The sequence below is a fragment of the Diceros bicornis genome, chromosome 24 (assembly GCF_020826845.1).
Source record: "Diceros bicornis minor isolate mBicDic1 chromosome 24, mDicBic1.mat.cur, whole genome shotgun sequence".
Taxonomy (NCBI): domain Eukaryota; kingdom Metazoa; phylum Chordata; class Mammalia; order Perissodactyla; family Rhinocerotidae; genus Diceros; species Diceros bicornis.
The window spans coordinates 18,089,982-18,111,960 of record NC_080763.1 but is presented as its reverse complement, the minus strand read 5'-3'; the positions used below and the strand labels follow the sequence as shown (position 1 = coordinate 18,111,960).

General features: G+C 44.8%; 1 protein-coding gene across 3 annotated transcripts in view; it reads right to left on the bottom strand.

Moving 5' to 3' along the window:
• SUSD6 (sushi domain containing 6) overlaps positions 1-21,979 on the bottom strand; it is a 99,357-nt gene that overhangs the window by 48,767 nt on the left and 28,611 nt on the right. For all 3 annotated transcript variants that reach the window (XM_058567209.1, XM_058567208.1, XM_058567210.1), the window contains exon 2: positions 4,066-4,270. In XM_058567209.1, the coding sequence (XP_058423192.1) occupies positions 4,066-4,186 (121 nt within the window). In that variant the 5' untranslated portion in view covers positions 4,187-4,270. The remainder of the gene's footprint in view (positions 1-4,065; positions 4,271-21,979) is intronic.

The window sequence follows — 21,979 nt, the reverse complement described above, 5'->3', positions numbered from 1 at the left end:
GTACTTGTGTGATGTTTTAACATGGCCTAAAGTATCATGGCAACATTTTAAGGGGGGAAAAAAATCGAAAACAGGTAATATACTGAGTTTTTTCATATGTTTAGGAAAGGGGAGAATAAAAATCAAAAGCTTTTTATGTGAATCAGCAAGCCAGTTGGGTTGAGACCATCAAATAATACAAAACATGGAGGGCAAAGAGGATTTCTGAAGTAATCAATCCTTCCTCAACTGGTCAAGTTTGACACCTCCTCCCAATCCTTTATCCCCAACCCTTCAGTTTTATTGTTCAAAGAAAGCAAAGGATGTTATCTGCATAAAGTCTCCTGCCCAGCACGACTCAACAGCAGTTCACATACCAACTCTGTTGTTGTTATTATTTGGGAATCACACCACAGGTTTTATATCCCAAGTGCCTTCCGATCATTTTTATTAGTCTAAACAACACCAGCCTAACATCCTTAAGGATCTTCTTTCTGTTTTATAGGAGACACAAAGAGGTCAAGTGATTTGCCTAAGGTCATACAGCAAGTTTCTTAAGATCACAGGTAAAGGGAAGGAGTTGTGAGATCTGGGAGGGGGTGCTGCACAGTGGGGATCCTAATTCCTCTCCAGCACAAAAAGAAAGGCAAGTTGGATAGTAGGAGCACAGATCTTATTTTTAATTCTGGTCTTTCCCTGCATGGTGTGACCAAGTATAGAAAGTAAGAAATGCTTCCTTTTGTCACTCCTAGAAAGGAGACTCGCAGTAATTCTCCCCATCTCTGCGAAAGGAATGACCAAGGAGGAAGCTGGACCCAATCCCTCTCTAACACCTTCTCTGTTATAACTCCAAATCCCAAGATGTAGACAAGAGAAACCAAGATGGAAAATTGAACTCTGACTATGACATAACTTTACCCCAGAACTCTCAAGTGCCTCTTCATACATGATTCTTTTCTTCTAAATCTGAGCGATTCCAACCAACACTGTGGTGTTTATGACCAGAGACTATGCAGACAAACTGCCCCCTAGAGGATGTCCACTTACCTAGGTCCAGTGGGATTCTCACAGTCACGAATGCGCATGTACACACAAGCGTATTCAGGGTCTACCAGAGCCCACTGGGTAACAAGGCCGTGTATTTTACAAAGCATTTCATTTTAAAATGCTTCTGGAATGGGTGTTCTGGGGCAGCTACAGGAGCAGGTAAGAAATGCAGGAAGAGGAATAGGGGACCTTCTCTGAACTGAACTGCCTTTCCTCAACTTCAGAGTATCCGAAAGCTTGATTTCTTGGCAAGCTTCCCTGGCATGCTGCTCATGACAGGCACAGGTGTGCTCTGGGTTTCAGGCCAAGGAGTGGGCACCTCCTTACCCCAGAAGCCACTCCAGAGACAGGTAAAAAAATTGGCAGCAACTTAGTGCACTGGGTTTAAGTAATGGTGAAACCCCTTCCCCTGCCTGCACCCTGCTCTGTGCCAGTACACATGTTTTATGGGGAGTAGAAAAGACTTAGGAGGTGGGCATGGCAGGAGAGGGAGGGTTCTTTGCAGATAGGCGAGGGAAAGAAAACAACAGAGACAACGTTCCCATCCTGGTCTGAGCCCACACTACAGACATACTTTTCCACACTGGAGAAGAATAATCCCTTTATCCAGCCAGTCTGGAACCATCAGTCCCTGATAATTGATTTCAGACATTGGATGGAAAAGTTGGGAAGGTGTGGGCAGTTGGAAACTGGGGTGGGGAATGGGAGGAGGCAGGGGTGATGCCCATAAAAAGGAGGGTGGGTGTAGAGGGGATGGCTTAATGAAGCTAAACAGGCTAAAGACTTCAGACACCAAAGGCAGACCCTCTGCCCTAGTACTGCCATGTAACATGCAGGGACAGCTTCCCCAGTGGAATCTTGGAAGAGGCAGTTGTGGTAGTGCATTGGGCACTGGGCCAGGTTCTGGTCCTGGTGCTACATTAGCTGGCCCTAAGATCCCGGGCAAGTGTACAACCTCTCAAGTACATCCTAGCTCTGACCAGTCCTTCCTTCCTTCCTGCTCAGACAGTCATTCCATTCATGCGCATACTTATTGTTTGTTCTGTGGGCTGGGGGTAGGGTTGCAAACCTCTTCTACAAAGGGCCAAGTTATTTTAAAGTCTAAATATTTTAGGCTTTGGGGGCCACAGAGTCTATGTCACGACTACTCAGCTGTGCCAGTGTAGCATAAAAGCAGCCATGGACAATATATACACGAATGAACACTGCTATGTTCCAATAAAACTTTATTTATGGACACTGAAATGTGAGTTTTACATAATTTTTACATATCATGAAATATTATTCTTTTGATTTTTCCCCAACCATTTAAAAATATAAAAATCACTCTTAGCTCACAGGCCATACATACAAAAGCAGACAGCAGGTAGGATCTGGCCTGTGGACCAGAGCTTGCCAACTTCTGCTCTAGAGATACAGTGGTGAACAAGACAAGATCTCTACATTTTATGGTTCTGTGACTACCACTTCTAGAAGTTTCCTCTGGCTTTGGAGTGGTCCTATGAATGTAGGCCCTTCATTTTGTTGCACATTGGTGTAGCCCAGCCTTCTTTTCCTTTGAAACCTCATAAAACCATGATGCCCACACTGTGGGGTACCAACCATTAGTGGCCCCCTTGGTTGTGCCAGGGGATCCTCACAGCCAAGAAGGTCTCAGGCTTATGGGAAAAGTTTGGGTTAAGTGTCAGAATGGGGTGAAGAAGATAAACTCTGTATATGGGGTGGGGAAGGCTATGAGGAAACAAAAAAAATCAGTAATTGTTTTTCCCAACAATTCAGAAGAAAAAAATAAGATTAGTTAAGATTGCACCATTATCTATATATTTTGGGTAAATAGGTAGTGGGAATTGACAGAAAGGGAATAAAAGAGATAGCACTGAGCTACAGGGACTCTAAGAGCCACACTATACCACACTGCCCCCACTCCAAGACCCCTTCCAGAATCTAGCTGAGATCCCTCTCCAGGGAACACTGTCCAAAGAAAACTGCCATATACATGTATCTACCAAAGTCTGGTAGGAGCACCATTACTGGTGATCTCAATCATAATTGACTGAGACCCCTACCAGAGCTTATAGATACAGGCATGTTCTGTAGCATCACCCAGAGGCCTACGGTACACACCCAAATGTGCCCTTTCTAACAAGAACATCAGGTCTAGAACCACATGAAGAGAACCTCAAAGCGTCTTCAGAGTATTAGTGAAGGCAACAAGGACAATACAAACTCAAAAAGGCTAACTGCTGCATTCTAGCCCCTGCTCACCAGCTCACCAGCTCACCATCTTCAACCATAAAGTCCTTAGAATCACGAAAGTATAGACTGAGGGAGCTAGATGTGACCTTAAAGGTTATCCAGGTCAACCCCTTCATTTGACAGATGGAGAAACTGAGCCACAGAATGGTAAGTGGCTTGTCCAAGACGACAGAGTTCGTAATGTCAGCAACCAGATCCTGCTTTCGCTAAATTGCAATACCTTAACTCTGAACTCATTCTAAGAAAAAGCATAGAAAGACAAGAAATAAACAATAAAGAGCTAAATAACAATCATTAAGGGCTTATTGTGTTATCTTGGTCAGTCTTTACCACCACCCTGTGAAGTAGGTACCATTATCATCTCATTCTACAGCTGAGGAAACTGAGACTTACAGAAGTAGAGACTTGCTCAGGGTCACAGAGCCAGCAAGTAGGACTGGGCTCTGAACACAGGCAGTCTGATTCCACAGCCTGCACCCTTACCGTACATCATGCCCTGAATCCTGCACTCTGCCCTGCCTGATGACTACGGCTTGGGGGAGAGGGATGATAATGTCATCACCAGCAGGTTCCTACACACTCCTCCTCCGGCTGGCTCATTAGGCCCCTTGGTGCCATATCCCCAGGACTGGCTCCCTGCTATACCACAGCACAAAAGCCCCCCCACCCTCTGCTCTCCCTGCAACTGCTCGCTAGACAGACAGTCCCCTAACCCAGCCTTCGGGAGAAACAACAGTATTGAGTCTTTTCCCTCCCACATGCAGAAGGTAGACTGGAACTCACCTGAGGCAAATCCGTCTCCAAGGAGGGTGCTAAGGATCACCAGTGGAAGGAACACTCCATGTCCCACGGAGGCCACGGCAAACGCTGCGGTGCTCTTTGGTGCTATCCTGCCATGGCACATCTTTTATCCGTCAAAGTTATTTTAAAAAGAAAAAATTTAAAAGCCAGAAGTAAGAAGTCTAAAGTCAGCCAGGGGAAGACTCACCTATAAAAAGCAAACAAAAAACAAGAACATAAGTAAAGTGAAAACTTTAGCCATAAGTTAGTTACAAAGAGGCACTTTGGTAAGCAAGGCATAATCACACACCAAGTTGAAAGAATTCTAGCAACTGAATTTCTGCTGCCAGAAGAGATACGCACATAAGTGGCTTTTCAACTCCTCCCTAGGGAAATGCCGAGGCCTGCAGCAAGTTGCCATCAGCAAGTTGCCATCAGCAACAGCACTGGGTAGCCAGATCCTTGCGACAGGACAAGGAGACAAGCGCTGGCTTACCTAGAGATCTGTAGGGCACAGCCGGGCTTTCAGAAACTGCCCCGGCTCTGCCCACCACTTGCCTCCGAGGCTCTAGCAGAGAGGAGGAGAGAGGCAGCTGTTGACACAGAGCTGCTACACCGGGGTGTGGCTTTGCCTTTGCCACCTGGACTCAGAGCAAGTTCAACTAACCGAAAGGGGGAAAAAAAAAAAAAAAACACAGAGAACACGTGTCTTAAAGGGAGAAATACACCACCTAGAGAAGGAATGCAGCAGCAGGAGTCAAGGGCCCCAGCTTGGCCTGCTCAACCACCAGCGGCTGGATGAGCCCCTGAGGATCTGACTCTGACGCGACAGCCATGAATCTCAAAAATGGACTAATTAATCAAGGCTAACAGGCACACCTGTAATCCCAGAGGCCACACTTGGCTGTACCTGACAATGATTGGGGAGAGGACGAGTTATAATTGTTAATTAGCCTCACCACCCACTCTAGTTCAGACAAAGACTTTAGAAGAGTAGGAACCAGTATCTTAAAAAAAAAATCAGGGGTCAAGACTTTTAAGGATTTTTTTCTACATGCCTTCAGGGAAGCAGCCGGGTTGATGATACATTACGATATGGGCCTATAATATTTTAGTTAACTCACTTGACTTCATTTATCCTGGTTTATAACAAGTATTTCAAATTATAAGATTATATTTCCTTTTTTATTTTAATTCTATACACACCTCCTTCTCCATTAATAAGGCTTTATGTAAATAGATAAGGGAGCCTGCCATCTACAACTCTCATGAAGGATGCCCCAGAGACTCTGTCAGGGATAATAACCAGACCTGACTTGAATTATGTCTGAAGCCTTGACTCAGGCCTATGCCCCCCTTCTAAAGAGAGTTACTGCAAACAGCAACATGAGTTGTCTCAGTCCAAAAGAAAAGCAGCTATGAGGGTCTTCAGTGAGCATGAGCCAGGGCTTCAGGCAAAGAGCCAGCCACTGGGTCCTTACCCACTACCCCAAATAGTTGTGACTGTAGCAGTCTTCTGTCCCCAGCTTTCACCTAGACTCCAACTTGAGCCTCTAAAGCTGTAGAATAGAGACAGTTCATGGAGAGGTCTAAGGGTGAATGACCCAATACAATACACCAAATTGTGTGTGTGTAAATGTGTGGAATGTGTATACATTTATGTGGCTAAGAACAGTAGACTCATAATGCTAGGATTTAAATCTGTTTCCTCTATTATGACCTTGTGGCCAAATTACTCTCTTTGCCTCAGTTTCTCCATCTGTAAAATAGGACAGTACCCATACTGTCTTCATAGGGTTGATGTAAGGATTAGGATCATCAGAAAAAGTGGTTGGCACAGTGCCTGGCACTTCGTAAGCCCTCAGTAAACACTGGCTGCTGTTGCCATTGCAATTATTAATAAGACCTGAGCTGTGGGGACCTTGGAGGTCATCGAGCTTCACCTCCTCATTTGACAGATGCCAAAACCAAGGTCCAAAGAGGTTAAAGGATATGCCCAGGGCCACCAGCCAGTTAGGAATAGGCCCTTTGGTGCTGCCATTTTAGATGCAGCCACAGCAGGAAACCCTACCAGGCAGTCATCATCTCCTCAAGGTAACAACCAATGGACCATTGAGAATAACACCTGCTTGTGCCACATCACAGCACGTGCACAACAAATATTTCTGTAGTGAATGAATGAGGCTGGATCAGGGTGATGCTCACCCTGAATCAGGGTGTTCTGTGCATGAGTGCAGGTAATCAGGAAAGACTAAGAGGAGATGATGCTAAGCTGACTGCTAGTGGATGTGTCTAGTGAAAAAGAAGGAAAAGAAGGAGGTACCAAATACAAGGGGATCAGAGCAATCAGAGCATAGCACTCCTGGCAGAGGCTAGAGGCAGGGGCTGGGCTGAGGAGCTTAAACTTTATCCTAAAAACCAGACGGAGCTTGCAGGATTATACACAGGGAGATTATAGAACCAAATTCATGAGGAAAGTTCACTCTGGCAGGGATTTTAGAGGATGGGGGCAGCAGGGGGGGGACCCGAGTGCTAAAGAATCTTAAATTTAGTATTTTATAATTAATGTGGAGCTCTCGGGAGGGTGATCTGACATATCTGTCAAAAAAATGCATATATTCTCTGATCTATCAATTCTACTTCTAGAATCTGTCCTCAGAAATCACGTGTGCAATGACACATGCAGGATATTCAATGCATTATTTGTACTGGCAAAAGATTGAAGAGGGACTAAAGTCATCATACACCCATATAATAGAATACTATGCAGTGGTTTAAAAAAAAAACTAGGCAGTTCAGTCTGTACTAATGAATGACTTCCAAAATTAGTATGTGAAGAAAATCATTCGTGTGTATTTGTGTGTGTGTGTGTGTGTGTGTGTGAGGAAGACTGGCTCTAAGCTAACAACCATTGCCAATCCTCCTCTTTTTGCTGAGGAAGATTAGCCCTGAGCTAACCTCTGTGCCCATCTTCCTCTATTTTGTATGTGGGACGCCTGCCATGGCATGGCTTGATAAGCGGTGTGCAGATCCACGCCCGGAATCTGAACCTGCAAACCCTCAGCCACCAAAGTGGAGCACGCAAACTTAACCACTACGCCACCGGGCCAGCCCCCATTTGTGTATATTTTTAAAGGACACACACACACACAAACACCTGCATGCACTGAAAATCTCTATCTGGAATGATGCACAAGACACTGGTAGCTAGCAATTGCCTTCAGAGTGGGGAACTGAGTGGTTAACTGGAAAGGAAACTCATTTTTCACTGTAGGTATTCCCTTTTAATCTCCTTGAGTGTTGTACCTTGTACATGCATTACCTATTCAAACAGATAAAATATAAAATAAAATTAATGTAGCAAGGCCTTCCTGTAGACTGCCTGTCTCCTCCCTCAACAAACTGACATTCAAATAAACTTGACTGCTCCCTCTGCCAGGAAGAGCCACTTTCAAGGCTCAGCACAAAGGGTCATCTCCTGAAGGAATTCTTTTCTGACACTTCACACCATGTCCACTTCCAGTAGAACTAACCCCCTTAATACCCCAAAGAGCCTTGAACACCCTGCTATGACAGCAACTCTAGCAAGTTATTACATCTACTTGTTTATCTGTCTCACCTCGCTAGGTTCCAAGTTCCTTGAAGGCAGGGACTGTGAATTACTCAACTTGGAATCTTCAACAGCCAGCACAGGGTCTGGCACCTGACAGGCAGGCAGCAAATGTTTGCCAAACTCATGAATGCTGTGGGGAGGAGCTAGTATGGAACTGGGGAGAAGCGGCACATATATGAGCTCCTGTTTTGTTTTGTTTTCAAGACTCCTGGCTCCTCGCCTTACTGCTTAAGCAGCTACCTGGGCCAAGGGACCAATTCCACCAGGAAGCCTAACACTTGATCAAGTGTACAACAGATGGGATGATGGAAATGGGGGCTTTGCAAAGAAAAGAGAACAGGTGAATGGAGGGTAGTCAATGGAGCGTTTACATGCAAGATTGGGCCAAGGGTTAGTGCTTCAGAAATAATACAGAGAAAAGCAAATCCCCACAATCCCAGAGTATCGTCCACAACAGAACCTAGCTACTGTGGAGAAAGGGTGGCACTATACATCTAATCATTTTAAGAAAGGATCTGCTTTAAACACAATTAAAAAAACAAAATAAAACCTATTCTTGAATTGTGGCTTTAGACCAAGTGAAAAGAAAAACACTTCAGAACAAATTAACTAGGTATTCATTACCTCTAGAGAAACACATTAAGTAAAAACTTAAAAAAATAAAAAAACAGAACCATTTCACTTCAGTATTCCTTTAGTATGTTAGTGACTACTTCCCCCAATTAAAAAAAATTATGATTAAGTAGAGACAGAAAGTAGAATGGTAGTTGTCAGGGGCTAGGAGAAGAAGGGATGGGGAGCTAGTGTTTAATGGGTATAGAGTTTCAGTTCTGTGAGATGAAAAGAGCTATGGAGATGGATGGTGGTGATGGTTGCACAACATTATGAATGTACTTAATACCACTGAACTGTACACTTAAAATTGGTTAAAATGGTAAATTTATTTTATGTGTATTTTACCACAATAAAAAACAATTTGGGAAAAAAGTATCATTGAAGAGAAACCTGGAGTCAAGCCCCATTTTCAAAGCCAGCACTCATCCATCCTCACAAGGCATAGATTTAAACTTAGAGGTAAGAAGAGAGGAGAGGGCCTGGGGCTATGAGTTAGTCCCACCTCTGCCACCAACTAGCTGGTGGGTCATGGAGCCCTCTGACTTCAGTTTCCACATCTAAAAAAGGTTCTAAGGTCTCTCTCAGCCACAGAATTCTCCACAGCCCTCAAGCTTCTCTTCATAAAACCCATCTCTTCCTCCAGCAGCCAGCTTTCCCCTCCAAAACATAGGGTGAGGAAGAGTCATGGAAAATTTGCATTCATTCTTCTGATTTTTTCTTGGGACGAGTGCTGCTGCCCCAGTAGCATGTAGTAAAGGGAGACCCCATGTCAGTCCCTCAAGGTCTGGATCTGTCCTTTCCCACTTCCGTGAACCCAGAACATCAACAGCTGGGTGACTCTGCTCTGCTGAATGTGATGTTATGAACACTCATTTCCTGTCCAGAATGATCCTCCAAGAGGAAGAACGCTGCCCTTAAGCCATGGCTCTGATCTTGGGGAAGCTACTTACCTCATCTCTGCTTTTGTTTCCTCATCTGTAAAATGGAGCTGTTGCTCACTTTGAATATCTCACTAGTCTCTAGTGAGGCTCAAAAGGGACAAAATACAAGATCAGATCTTAAAGGTTTCCACTCTTCCTCCCAAAATGATGAAATGAAGTTACTTTTAGATGTCTTGAGTTTACCCCCTCACTCCACCCTCGTGGATAAATGGCTCCTTCCTATCTTGCTAACCTCTGTATCTTCCCCTTTCTTTTATGCCACTAAAATGTGAGTGCTTCAATAGGCCAAATTCTTCTATTGGACTTGGAGATGTTTGAGAGTCAGAATGTTACTTTATCCATTTCCTTTTAATCTCCAGCTCCAAAGCCCAAAAGACACAAACATCAAACTCTTGTTAAAAGTCACCTCCCACAAATCAGAGAAATAACCCTCAGCTTTTCTCATAAGCCACCTAAGCTAGAGTACGACATGTTAGAAAATTTTTTGAATTGCTTTGATATTCCTTGTATCCTTGTCTTGCTCCCCTAGAACTGCTCACCACATCCTCTTGTTATCACTTTCCCCCTACCCTGTCCTCAGGCTTCAGACAGCAGGAACAACAGCAGACACACTACCACCTCATCCCTAAGCCTTCTCTTTAACAGTCTCCAACATCTCTCTTCTAGAACCTAACAGCAGGATGACTGCAGCATGGACCTAAAATGTGGGAGACAGCCCTAAGTTCCAGCTCCACCAACCAACCGTGGTTTAGCCTCAGGCAAGTCGATCATTCTTCCTGGTCCTCAGGAGGTGAGCCTGGATGATCCCCAAATGCCCTTTCAGTTCTAAGGAGTCTGGAATGTCTTCTAGGGAACAGGAGGGGCCCACAAGTATTTCCTCTGAAAACATAAGCCAACAAAAGTTCTGACTGGAAGGAAGAAATGTTAAATCCATCCTCATTGTTCTGCATGAGCAGTCCTTTCCCCCTACATCTCCCAAGACCTATCCTAGCATCTATCTCCCTCTGCACTGCAGCAAACTCAGGAGACTCCATTTCCCCATTTAGAGCTTAATCAATCCATCAGCACATTTGTATAGGCCATCCGTACATAGTGTTCCTAAAGTGCTTTCCAAAAATAACAAATGTCTAACAAAAAAACCCCAGCCTCCACACACACAAGGATCATTGCAGAGCTGTAGGGGCCTAGAGAGAAAGAGAAAAGATGCAAGAGAGGATAAAAGAGAACAAACAAGACAGATGCAGACTGGACAGAAAAAAAGGAGAAGGCAGAGTGCCTGTGAGCAGGAACTTGGCTCAGGGTGTAAGTTTCTGAACCTGAAGGCAGGAAACCACTTCTTCTCTAGTCCCAGCTTCACCAATGACTGATGGGCTGAACCAGGACAAATCCCTTTGCCTCCCTATGCCTCTGTTTCCTCATCAGTAAAATGAAAGAGTTCAACTAAATATCTCTCAGGGAGGCTAGGATCGCGGAAAGGTTCTGGTAGACTGGGCCAGAACCTCTCATCTGCTTGGATATTATTAGTTGGGTGGTCTAGGGCAAGTTATTTTCAGTTCTCATCTATAAAATGGATAAACAATACCCCCCTCATTGGGTTGCTGTGAGATGGAAATGAGATAAACGTGAAGGACGCAGGACAGTGTCTGGAACAGTGGGCACTCAAATCAGTGTTGGCTATGGCCCCTTCCTGCTCTAACAAGCTGTGACTGAGCACCTGCTGGACTCCAAAAGGCCCTGTTCAGCTGGGCTGGAAACACATGCCCTGAGACTAGGCTCAAAACACAAAGTTAGTGTAGACGAAAGAATAGCCAATAGGTTAAACGAGTGAACCTTCAAGGTTCTCTCCCATGAAGTTCTAAAAATACTTGAGGAACTTGGCATTCCCTCACCTAAAATTAAATAATTATAGGGGCTGGCCTGGTGGCGCAAGTGGTTAAGTGCGCACCCTCCACTTCGGCGGCCCAGGGTTCGCAGGTTCAGATCCCCGGCGTGCACCGACACACTGCTTATTAAGCCATGCTGTGAGGCTGTGGCGGCGTCCCATACAAAAAGTGGAGGAAGATGGGCACGGATGTCAGCTCAGGGCCAATCTTCCTCGAGAAAAAAGGGGAGGATTGGCATCAGATGTTAGCTCAGGGCTAGTCCTCCTCACAAAAATAAATAAATAAATAATTATATATGTGACTATACTAAAATAATGCTGTGTCTAGGGGTACCTAGGAGGTTTTCTAGCCTGAATATGTTGTAGGGAAGGCTCGGAGCTGACCTGTGTTATATATATTTTCATTGTTAGTGCCATCAAGTCGATCTGACTCCTAGTGACCCTGTGCACAGCAGAGTAGAACCCTGTACAGTCTTTTTGCACCTTCCTCTAACCTTCTGGTGCTGTATCAGACAATGCTCCACTGCCATTCATAGGGTTTTCATGGCTAATTTTTTCAGAAGCGGGTGGCCAAGTCCTTCTTCCTAGTCTATCTTAGTCTGGAAGCTCCACTGAAACCTGCCCACCATGGGTGACCCTGCTGGTATTTGAAATACTAGTAGTATAGCTTTTAGCATCACAGCAACACGCAGCAGCCACAGTATGACAACCGACAGATGGGTGGGGAGGTTCCTTGACTGGGCAACAAACTCAGACCACGGCAGTGAGAGTGCCAGAGTTTAACCACTAGACTACCAGGGCTGGCTGTGTTATATATAAACACACATAGAATATATATGTATATATACACGCGCAGACTCATTACCTCATTAACTAGGTGCCATTAGGCCCCTTTCACAAATAAATGGAATCCCAGGGGGCCTAGAAGTCTTTCCTTCTCCTGCTTTGCTACTGCAAAGGGCTCCCAGCTCTTTTGTTTTCCAAATATCAGATCAAGCTTAGTTGTATTTCCTCTGGAAAAATTCATCAATTCATCCCACAAGCATGGAAGGATCTTCTGAACCTACAGCATCACTACCTGGACCACAATTGGAACAACCAATTATATCCCTCCCCAAGGCCACACTCATAGTTACTTAACTGCTGTGTGCTGCATTTACTGCAGGTATTAAATTCCTGCAGGGACCACCAACTCTGCCTCTTTCTGTGCCCTAGAGTGTTCAATATTTACTTATTCACTGAAGGCGAAAAAAAGACAAACCTACAAGACATAACTTGTGTAGGAAATACAAGATGGCAAAGTAGCAGCAGATATAAAACAGGAGGGGAAAAGGGTATAAATCCTCAAGTTTTGGCCAGGTAGCAAAACAGATGCTTGGCAGAAGCGGCTGTAATTGGTTCCTATACCTCAGAGATACATCTATGTATCATCACATCCCTCTGCTTGGTTCCCATTAGAGCTGAGTGGAGCAGGCTTCAATACCCACTTGGCAAATAAAGTCTGGGAAGCTGATTTGCTAAATCAGCTTCTTAGGGTTCCGTGTTTGCAGTGACTATATTGCAATTCAATAAATATTTACTGGCCGTCTTAAGTGCAAGGCTTGCGTGATCACAGAGATGAAGTGGGGCATAGCTCCTACTCCAAGGAATTCACAATCTACGTGAGAGGAATTATACGTTTATTTATATAACACTGTGAAATTATTACTAGGGCCTAATAAAAAGGTTTTTAAAAAAAAAGTGCTATGAGAACGTAGTGGAGACAGGAACAAAAGACTTCTGATTGGGAGTAGGGGGGAAGTGAAAGAGAAAGCTTTGAGCTTGGACCTTCAAGATCATGCACATATTTAATCACTTTTCAGGACAGTTTTGCATGCACAGCGCTAATTATAAAGAAAGAAAAAGAAATGGAAGAACAATGCACCAAAAGGAAGGCAGAGAGAAAGAAAAAAAATAGTGATAATTTCATTTGCCAAGACTCACTGAATGCTACTGTCTGGTAACAAGAAATAAATATCCATCTATAAAACTTCATTCAAGGGAATGTTTAGGTGCTAGATTTTGGTTTTCAAAGTACTCACAGCGGGGCCAGCCCCGTGGCGTAGCGGTTAAGTGCGCGCTCCGCTGCCGGTGGCCCGGGTTCGGACCCAGGGTGCGCACCGACTCACCACTCATCAGGCCATGCTGTGGCGGCGTCCCATATAAACTGGAGGAAGATGGGTACGGATGTTAGCCCAGGGCCAGTCTTTCTCAGCAAAAAGAGGAGGACTGCCAGGGATGTTAGCTCAGGGCTGATCTTCCTCATAAAAAACAAAAACAAAAACAAAAACAAAGCACTCATAGCTGTGCAGGAAACACCTCCTCCAGGTCAAAAATAGCAAACCCAAGAGAAGTGGCTGATGCAGTTATGTTTACTTTTTACCATCATCTCTGTGAACAGCTTTCCAAAGGCACCCAAGTGGGATGGTATAAACAGGTCTGTGTCACTTCCTGGTTCTCAGGCCTTCTGCTACATTCCCAGTCAGTCTGGGAAGGCTGCCTATTTAAAAATAAACTTAAAAAACTCACCAAAAACCCCAACTCTAAACCACCCTTTCCTTTACTTCATTCATTTCACTGAAGTTAAAAGGGGTTGAGCAAGAAATGAGACAAAAATGACCACAGAGAATGAATTCTCAGGTCAGAACAAAATTATATGCTCACTGAGTTCAAGGTCAGAGATGTGAATTCCACTCATGTTCTGCCTCAAACTGGAAAATTTGACCTTGAGCAAACAAAATGCTTCATTTATGCACAATAGCTGCTTCAGCATACTCTTACTTCCAATGCAATTATCCAATCTTTCTGGACCTCAGTTTCCTTATCTATAAAATAGCACTAATAATAGCTACCTCAGAGGGTTATTGTAAGTATTATATAGGGAAATGCATGTAAAGCACTTAGCATAGTTCCTGGTACTTAGCGAGTTGTCAAAAATGGTAGGTATTATAGTTATCACCATCTGTCATTACTATTATCATCATCATCATCTGAAAATGTAAGAGTTGAGCTAGATGACTGCTCCCTGAAGAGCTTCTCTGGCTCCAAATCCAGTGATTCTTTAAGGCACCTTCTCCTTTTCTTTTTACTTTTTTTTTAGGGGGCCAGATGGAAAAGAAGGGAGATAAACTTGACAAAGCAAGACAGTCACAAACACATCCTCAGTGCTTATGTTAGAAACACTAGGGTACAATTAGGAAATCCATCAGTGAGTAAAAAGGGCCATATTACCCTGCCCAGTGGAAAAGTCTTACTTATTACTTGCATTAAACCCACAGCATGTGGCAAGTTCACCCAAACACACTGCCTCTACCCCCTTGAGCACCAAGCACAACCCCCTCCTGGGCCAGCACAATCTTACTTCACCCACCTCATCCTTAACTGTCAGCAGCTCCTGAGAGCAGCTCTAACAAATAAGCACAATGTTTTAAACAAAAAAGTGCCTTCTCCTTAATATAATTTGAATGTGGCCAAAAACCGAATCCCCTTCCCAAAAGTTAGAGTGTAACCAGAGGTGTTCAGCTTTATCAAAGACAAAGTGCTAACCTGTAATTAAATTCAGATGAAATTAATAAATGTTCTATTTTATTCAATGTCCATGATGTGCCAAATGCTGTAGAAGGTGCCAAAAACTAATAGGATGGGAGAAGTGAGAACAACAAAGAATGACACCTAGGTTTTTGGCCTAAGTGACTGAGTGAATGGCAGAAGCTACCACAGGAGAAAAAACACAGGTGGACAAGCAGATTTTGGTAAACAATGGAATGAATTTAGTTCAGGTTACTCTTGGACATGCTGAATTGTAGGTACTTGAAGGATACTCAGGTAGAAAGGTCTAGCAAGCAAATGACAAATAAGTATTAAACTGCAGAGTGCTGTGAGCTTAGGATACAGCCCTGGACTTAACCAGCCTGTAAGTGATCGTTCAAACCATGCAAAATAGATGAGCTCACCAAGGAAAGAGAGTTGAGTGAGAAGAACGTCAAGGACAGAATCCTGGGGAGAACACTAACTTTTTAAAAGGGCATAGCGAGGAAGCAGAGCCCATGCAAGACACTCCAAAAAGTGCAAGGAAACCAGAAGCCTGTGTATCACAGATGTCAAGGCAGGGACAGAGAGATTCAAGGAGCATATAGGAGGAGTCAGAGATGCAGCAAAGGTCCAGTAAGATGAAGATTAAAAAAACACCCACTGGATCTGGCCACTAGGAGATCATTCGTGACCTCATCAAGAGCAGTTTCATTAGAGTGGTGAGGGCAGATCATATTAACTTTAACGTGAATTCAAAGTGAGAAAGTAGACACAATAAGGGCAAAACTATTGGGGGGCGGTGTTGGAAAAGAAGGGAGAAGACAGACTGGATGATGGCTAGAGGGAATTTCTTTTTTTTTTTTTTTAATTTTATTTATTTATTTTTTCCCCCAAAGCCCCAGTAGATAGTTGTATGTCATAGCTGCACATCCTTCTAGTTGCTGTACGTGGGATGCGGCCTCAGTATGGCCGGAGAAGCGGTGCATCTGTGCGTGCCCGGGATCCGAACCTGGGCCGCCAGCAGCAGAGCGCGCGCACTTAAGCGCTAAGCCACGGGGCCAGCCCAAGGGAATTTGTATCTTATAAATTGTACCTTCTCAGTTAACCCAAGTATTTCAGTTAAGGCTTCCTGAACTGTCCAGATAGCTCACAGAGTCCAGCACAGAGAGTCCCTCTGAACTGATACTCCCACACACTATGATTGGCCAAAGCTAGGGAGAAGCTGGGGATGAATACTAAAGAGTTGTCTGTTTCCTTCGTGTTCAACAACAACAAAAAAGCCTCTCTACCCCTTCACCCCTCCCCTGAAACTGCTATCTTTTCCATAAGATTCATGAGTGGGAAGAAACAGTCAACCTAGTGGCAGGGCTAGAGAAGGGACCTTTCCTAGTGTCCCTCAGGCCTCAAGATTCTCCATAAATACGGTCCCAGTTTCTGCCATTTCCCTCCTTTCTACTCAAATGTCATCTGAGTATTTTCCCCTGAGGTTTCTAGGAGCACGTTCTCCACCTCCATCTACTGAAGCTTAACAGCCCCAAGGAAGCAAGACACTGTCTTCTGGCTCCAAATGTTCTCCACCTTGTGTAAGTTCCAAGAAGCCTCCTAATGTATAACCAAACCATGACTCTTCTTGTCCTCTTCCTCACAAATTAGCCAAACTTCCTGTAAGCTGTTAAGGTTGGACTGTGAGGCAAGAAGCAAAATCGAGAAGCAGGAACTTGCCCGCTGTTCCTTCCCCTTTGATTAGTCCCACACCCCTGCCCCCACCTATGCCCTTACATGACCCTCTAATTGTACAGAGTCCCTATAGAGTCCATCAAGGCCTACATGCTCCAGGTCTAACTCCAATCATACTTCCAATTGCTCTAAATCAGGACTCAAGAAGAAAAGAATCTGATTAAAATTCACAACAAGGGATCTTTCCTTAAATCTCCAAATAGAGACTCCAAAAGTAATCTCAAATTAGTCAAAGTTCAGGCAGAGGTACCAAATGAAGAATTTCATAAAATCCAGGTAACATCCTAGATGTTAAAAGGGATTATGATAAACACAGTAGATGAGAAAGAAACATCATAAATTAATGGGGGAATCTGATATTTCCCTCCAGAGAAAGCATCTGGACTCATTCCTAATATGTATCTTTCTTAAGTAACTCACTGACTTCATTCAACACGTATACTGGGCACCTATATATACCATATTCTACAAAAGGTACAAAGATGAGGGAAAGCACATGCCTTTAAGGAGTTTACACTACTGAGGGAGATAAGATACACACACAAATAACTACAACATGAGGTAGAAAGGGAAAGCACATAGGAGATATACAGCCAAAGTGTCAAAGACACAACAGGGAAATAAACTGGAACCCAGAAGAGGGAAATGAAACAGTTAATTACAGAATCAATCGAGGCGGGTTGTAGAGTCACACAAAGAGGAATTCAAATCCTGATTCTGCCTCTTGCTTTTTACAGGCCCTAGGTATACTGCTTTACTGCTGTGAGCCTGTTTTGTCACATATAAAACTGGGGTAACAATACCTATTTCACAGAATTGCAGAGAGTCCATGATTCATACATTATTGAAGTGTTTAATATAGTATCTGGCACAGAGCAGGACTACGTAAGATGGAAGGGCCACAGCACATAGAGATTTAATGCTCCTCGTCTCCCCTCACAGGGCTGTCTGGACCTAACTCGTGGATAGGCAGCTGAGCACCTGCTATTTGCTCATCACTTGTGCCTATTAGTTCAATTAGTTATCCAGGTTAAATGGGACCATGGTCAGGAGGTATAGGAAGGAGGCTCAAAGTGTGTATATATGTGCATGTTCTTACCAGGATAACACCTGGAAACAGACACCCAGCCTTATGCTAAAAGGCACAGCATTAAAATACAGGCAAAGTTACAGAGTATACCATGTACAGCATGATACTGAACCATGCTATTCTTCCGGACATTAGCAGGTGTTCAATAAATACTTGGCAAATTGACATGACCTGAACTCGGTTAAATTATCATCAATATAATCTGTTTCAATGGATCCATTTTTCAACAAGTGAACACAGGAGGAAAAAGACATCCAGGGTTAAAAATTGGTCTGAGGTGATGGTCTGAGGAACTTCTATCTCCAGTCATGATGGAATAACAGGAACTAGATTTACTCTCTCTCCTTAAACAACCAGAAAACCAGACATATGAAATAATGGTTTTCAGACATTCAACAATAGGCAACACAGGGCAGTGATCTTTGAGAAAAGGGAAAGAAATGCAGTGAGCCTCACTAGTGCCCCAGCTAACTTCCTAAGGAGGTTAGAATAGGGAGAAATAACATGAACGAGTTCAACAATCTCACTGAGTTGGAGAGACAGAGTTGGGAATTTGCGGAGGCCAAGGCACCTAGAATTTGCAGGGCAAAGTAGTCAAAAGGAGGGAGATGCAAAGAGAAAAAGCTTCAGAGATCTGCAGAGCGATCCTCTTGAGTCTCTGGCTGAGTACCCATCTGTGCACATGTGTGAAGAAACTAGCAAGGCTGGGGAAGGAACCAATGGAAAGAAGTAGGCGGCATAACCCCCAGAGCTCACACAGAGCCAGAAATAGTTCATGTTCCCACCAGTTAAAGTGGAAAAATCTCCTAATACACAGGGCATCTGATGGAAAGTTCAGAAGGGTTTGGCCTCAGCAGTGGAACCATCCTAGCCCAAAGGCTGTTCTGGACCCATCTTAACAGAGCTGAAAAGCAACCCTTGAAAGGATCAAACCAATTCTAAGTAACTGAACTGCTTCTGAGAACAAAACCCAAAAGTATTTAAGGGAATACAAAAAATTCCAGCACCCAGCAACATAAAACTCGCTACGTCTAGCTTCAAGTCAAAAATTAACAGGCACACAAAGAGGCAGAAAAACATGATTATAACTAGGAGAATAATCAATCAATAGAAACAAACCTAAAAATAACACAGATGATAGAATTAGTGGACAAGGATGTTAAAATCTCTATTACAAATATACTGCTCCATGTGTTCAAGAGAGAAGAGGAAGGCATGAGCATAATGAGGAGAGAAATGGAAGACACAAAGAAGACCCAAATTGAACTTCTAGAGACCAACAGACACTCAAAAAAATCCCAGTATCCCAGTGTATATGCCCAAGAGGGACCCTCCTCCCCAAAATACTGGTTGCCTGAACCAGTGGTTCTCAGCTGGGGGCAATTTTACACCTCACCCCACCCCACCCCTGCCAGGATATCTGGCAACCTCTGGAGGCATTTTTGGTGGTCATAACCTGGGGGGTGCTACTGGGATCTAGTGGGCAGAGTCCAGGGATGCCGCTAAACATCCCACAATGCACAGGACAACTCCCTATAACAAACAATTATTTGGTCCAAAAGGTCAACAGTGCTGCAGTTGAGAACCCTGGCCTAAGTGAATCAATGCTGAGCTGCAGCAGATGCCAGTAGATCTACCTTAGTTGTGCATGTAGTGCAAAATTCCCTCACACCCCTGGAAAGCCTCTTGTCCCCAAAACAACTTTTTGATCCTCTTGTTGTCCCTAACCCAGGCTTACCAGTTCAGACATCTAGGTTTTTACCCCAGCTCTGCCACTAGCTGTATGATTCTGGACATGACACAAAATTTTTTCTGGGCCCATTTCCCCCTCAGTAAAATAGAGAGATTGGAAAAGATGATTTACGAGTTCTTCCAGGGCCGGCCCCGTGGCTTAGCAGTTAAGTGCGCGCGCTCCGCTACTGGCGGCCTGGGTTCGGATCCCAGGCACGCACCAACACACCGCTTCTCCAGCCATGCTGAGGCCGTGTCCCACATACAGCAACTGCAACTAGAAGGATGTGCAACTATGACATACAACTATCTACTGAGGCTTTGCGGGGGGGGGGGGGGGGGGGGGGATTGGCAATAGATGTTAGCTCAGAGCCGGTCTTCCTCAGCAAAAAGAGGAGGATTAGCATGGATGTTAGCTCAGGGCTGATCTTCCTCACAAAAATAAATAAATAAATAAAACTGTTAAAAAAAAAAAAGAGTTCTTTCAGCTCTAAAATTCCATTTGAAATGCTTGGTTTAGCTGTATCTATTTACAATGAGCCAAAGAGAAAGGGGAAAGATCCAGTCTAGTTGTGAGTATGCACACCCACTCTCTGAAGGACAGAGGTTCTTACATTGTGGAAACCCAAATGGGCCAAGGGAAGCTCCAGAGTAGCCAGGGGCTCAGGCATGACGCACCCAGGAAAGGGCTCTGTAAACACTGGCTTAAAAGCCAGCCTAGGCCCTAAGGTTTAAAATATGGAAGTCCTTACTAGCCACTCTCCTGCCTTCCCCAGGTCAATCTTTTTAATCAGTGTTAAGTGGAGGAGGGAAGCTAAGACTTTGCTATTCAAAGTATGGGTCATCGAACAGTAGCAATGGCATCACCTGGGAGCTTATTAGAAATGCTGACCCTCAGCCTTCATCCTTGATCTACTGAATCAGAATCTGCACTGAAATGACTCCCCAGGTTATTCACATGCTCCTTAACGTTTGACAACTCCTAGTTTAGAGTATGCTGCCCTTCTATTCCCTGCTTTGCCACCTCCTCACTTGGTAAAAATGACTTTTAAGATGCTGTCCACATTCTCCCTTAATCCCACCTCCTTGCACAGCTTGTGCATATGTACACACACTACCAGTTCAGAACCTCCAAACCCAGAGTCACCAAGACTGATGGGAACAGGTTGCTTTCTCCTTGCCTCTTTCCTATGTCCACACAAGGCCAGAAAGAGGCAAGGCTTGAGGCACAAGCAAAATTAGAGCTTTTCCAAGTAAGTGATTCAGCCCACCCCTGCGGTTCAAAGGTTCCCCTGGAGGAGAGATGGAAAAAGGGGTGGTAACCCAAAGGTACAAACTCTGAGGAGAAGAGACTTATTTGCATCTGAACAGAAACCAACAGGGGTACAAAGTTTCATTTCTAAAGATTTTTTTTTTTTGCTGCTGCTGCTATCTTACATTACATAAAGATGCTTGGGGGCATGGGCTAAAGGGCAAAGCACACACACAGAGTAAACAAAAACACAGCAAGGGTTCTCCTAGCAGAGTGGTAGGGGGCAGCAGCTGGAACAAAGCGAGACCTCTGTGAAGGGAACGCTGAACAGAGGACAGAATGTGGGCAGAAGGGAGGCTGGACTCCGCCAGGCAGTCAGTGCCGTGAAGGAGATTAGGCTGCTATGCACCCCTCACCCCACCCACTGCCACAAGCAGCAGATGGCCTAGCCCCAGGCAGCTGGCAGAGACAGCAATCTGCACGTGCCTGCCTCCCCTCCCCCAGGGCTGGAGATGGGGAGGAGCAGGGCAAAGTTCAGCCCATCCCAGGTGGTAGCAACACTTCAAAGAGCACCCTGGGGGCGGGGTGGCAACACTACCCAAAGCTTTGCCACAATGAGACCAACCTCGAGAATAACTCTCAGCATTATCCAAGGTCCTCCTGTACCAGCAAGAATGCCTAGGTGAGATGGGGGTGGGAGGAAACCCAGAATAGCTCCCAGAGTGCACTGGGGCATGTTGGCCTAGGAGGGGTCATTTAATCATTCATTTGCTCTGTATATATACCACATTCCAGGGACCGCACCAGCCAACTGGGGATACAGTGGTGACAGCAGACAGTCTGGCCTAAGGAAGCTCACAGTAGTGTCAGTAAGAATAAGGAAACAGACAGTAACAGAGTGGGGTAAGTGCTGAGCCCAGGCGCCAGGGCAGCACGGGGGAGGGACGCACCCACCCAGCATGGGGCAAACAGCAGTTTAAGCTGACACTGACTTTAGGAAGGTGTTAGCCACGCATGCAGAGCAGAAAGAGGTGGGTAAAGCGAGGGTGGGGCATTCCAAGGACAGGGAACAGCATGTACAAAAGCCTGGAGGCAAAACAGAACAGGCAACTGCAAGTAGTTCTGTCCCAGCCTTTGCTGCCCCTGGTCACCTTCACCAGGAGCAGACTTGGGAGTTTGTCTTGGGATCCTAACACACCACCACCTAAAGGAACTTTGAGTCATCTTGTCAAGTCCAATCTATCCATTTTAAGAGGGAGAAACTGAGGCTTAGAGAGGGACCATGACTTGCCCAGGGACACAGGGCTTGTTAGAGGCTGAACCAGAACTCAGTTCTGCTACCTCTTCACTAAGCCAAATTCCCTCAAATCTCTCCCAATCAGAATCATATCCCTGAGCCCTCTCAGTGTGCCAGCCCCAGCACTGTTCTCAACTGTGTTCTGTCCATGCTAGGCACCCGGGGAATGGCTCATGGCCAGGCCTTTGC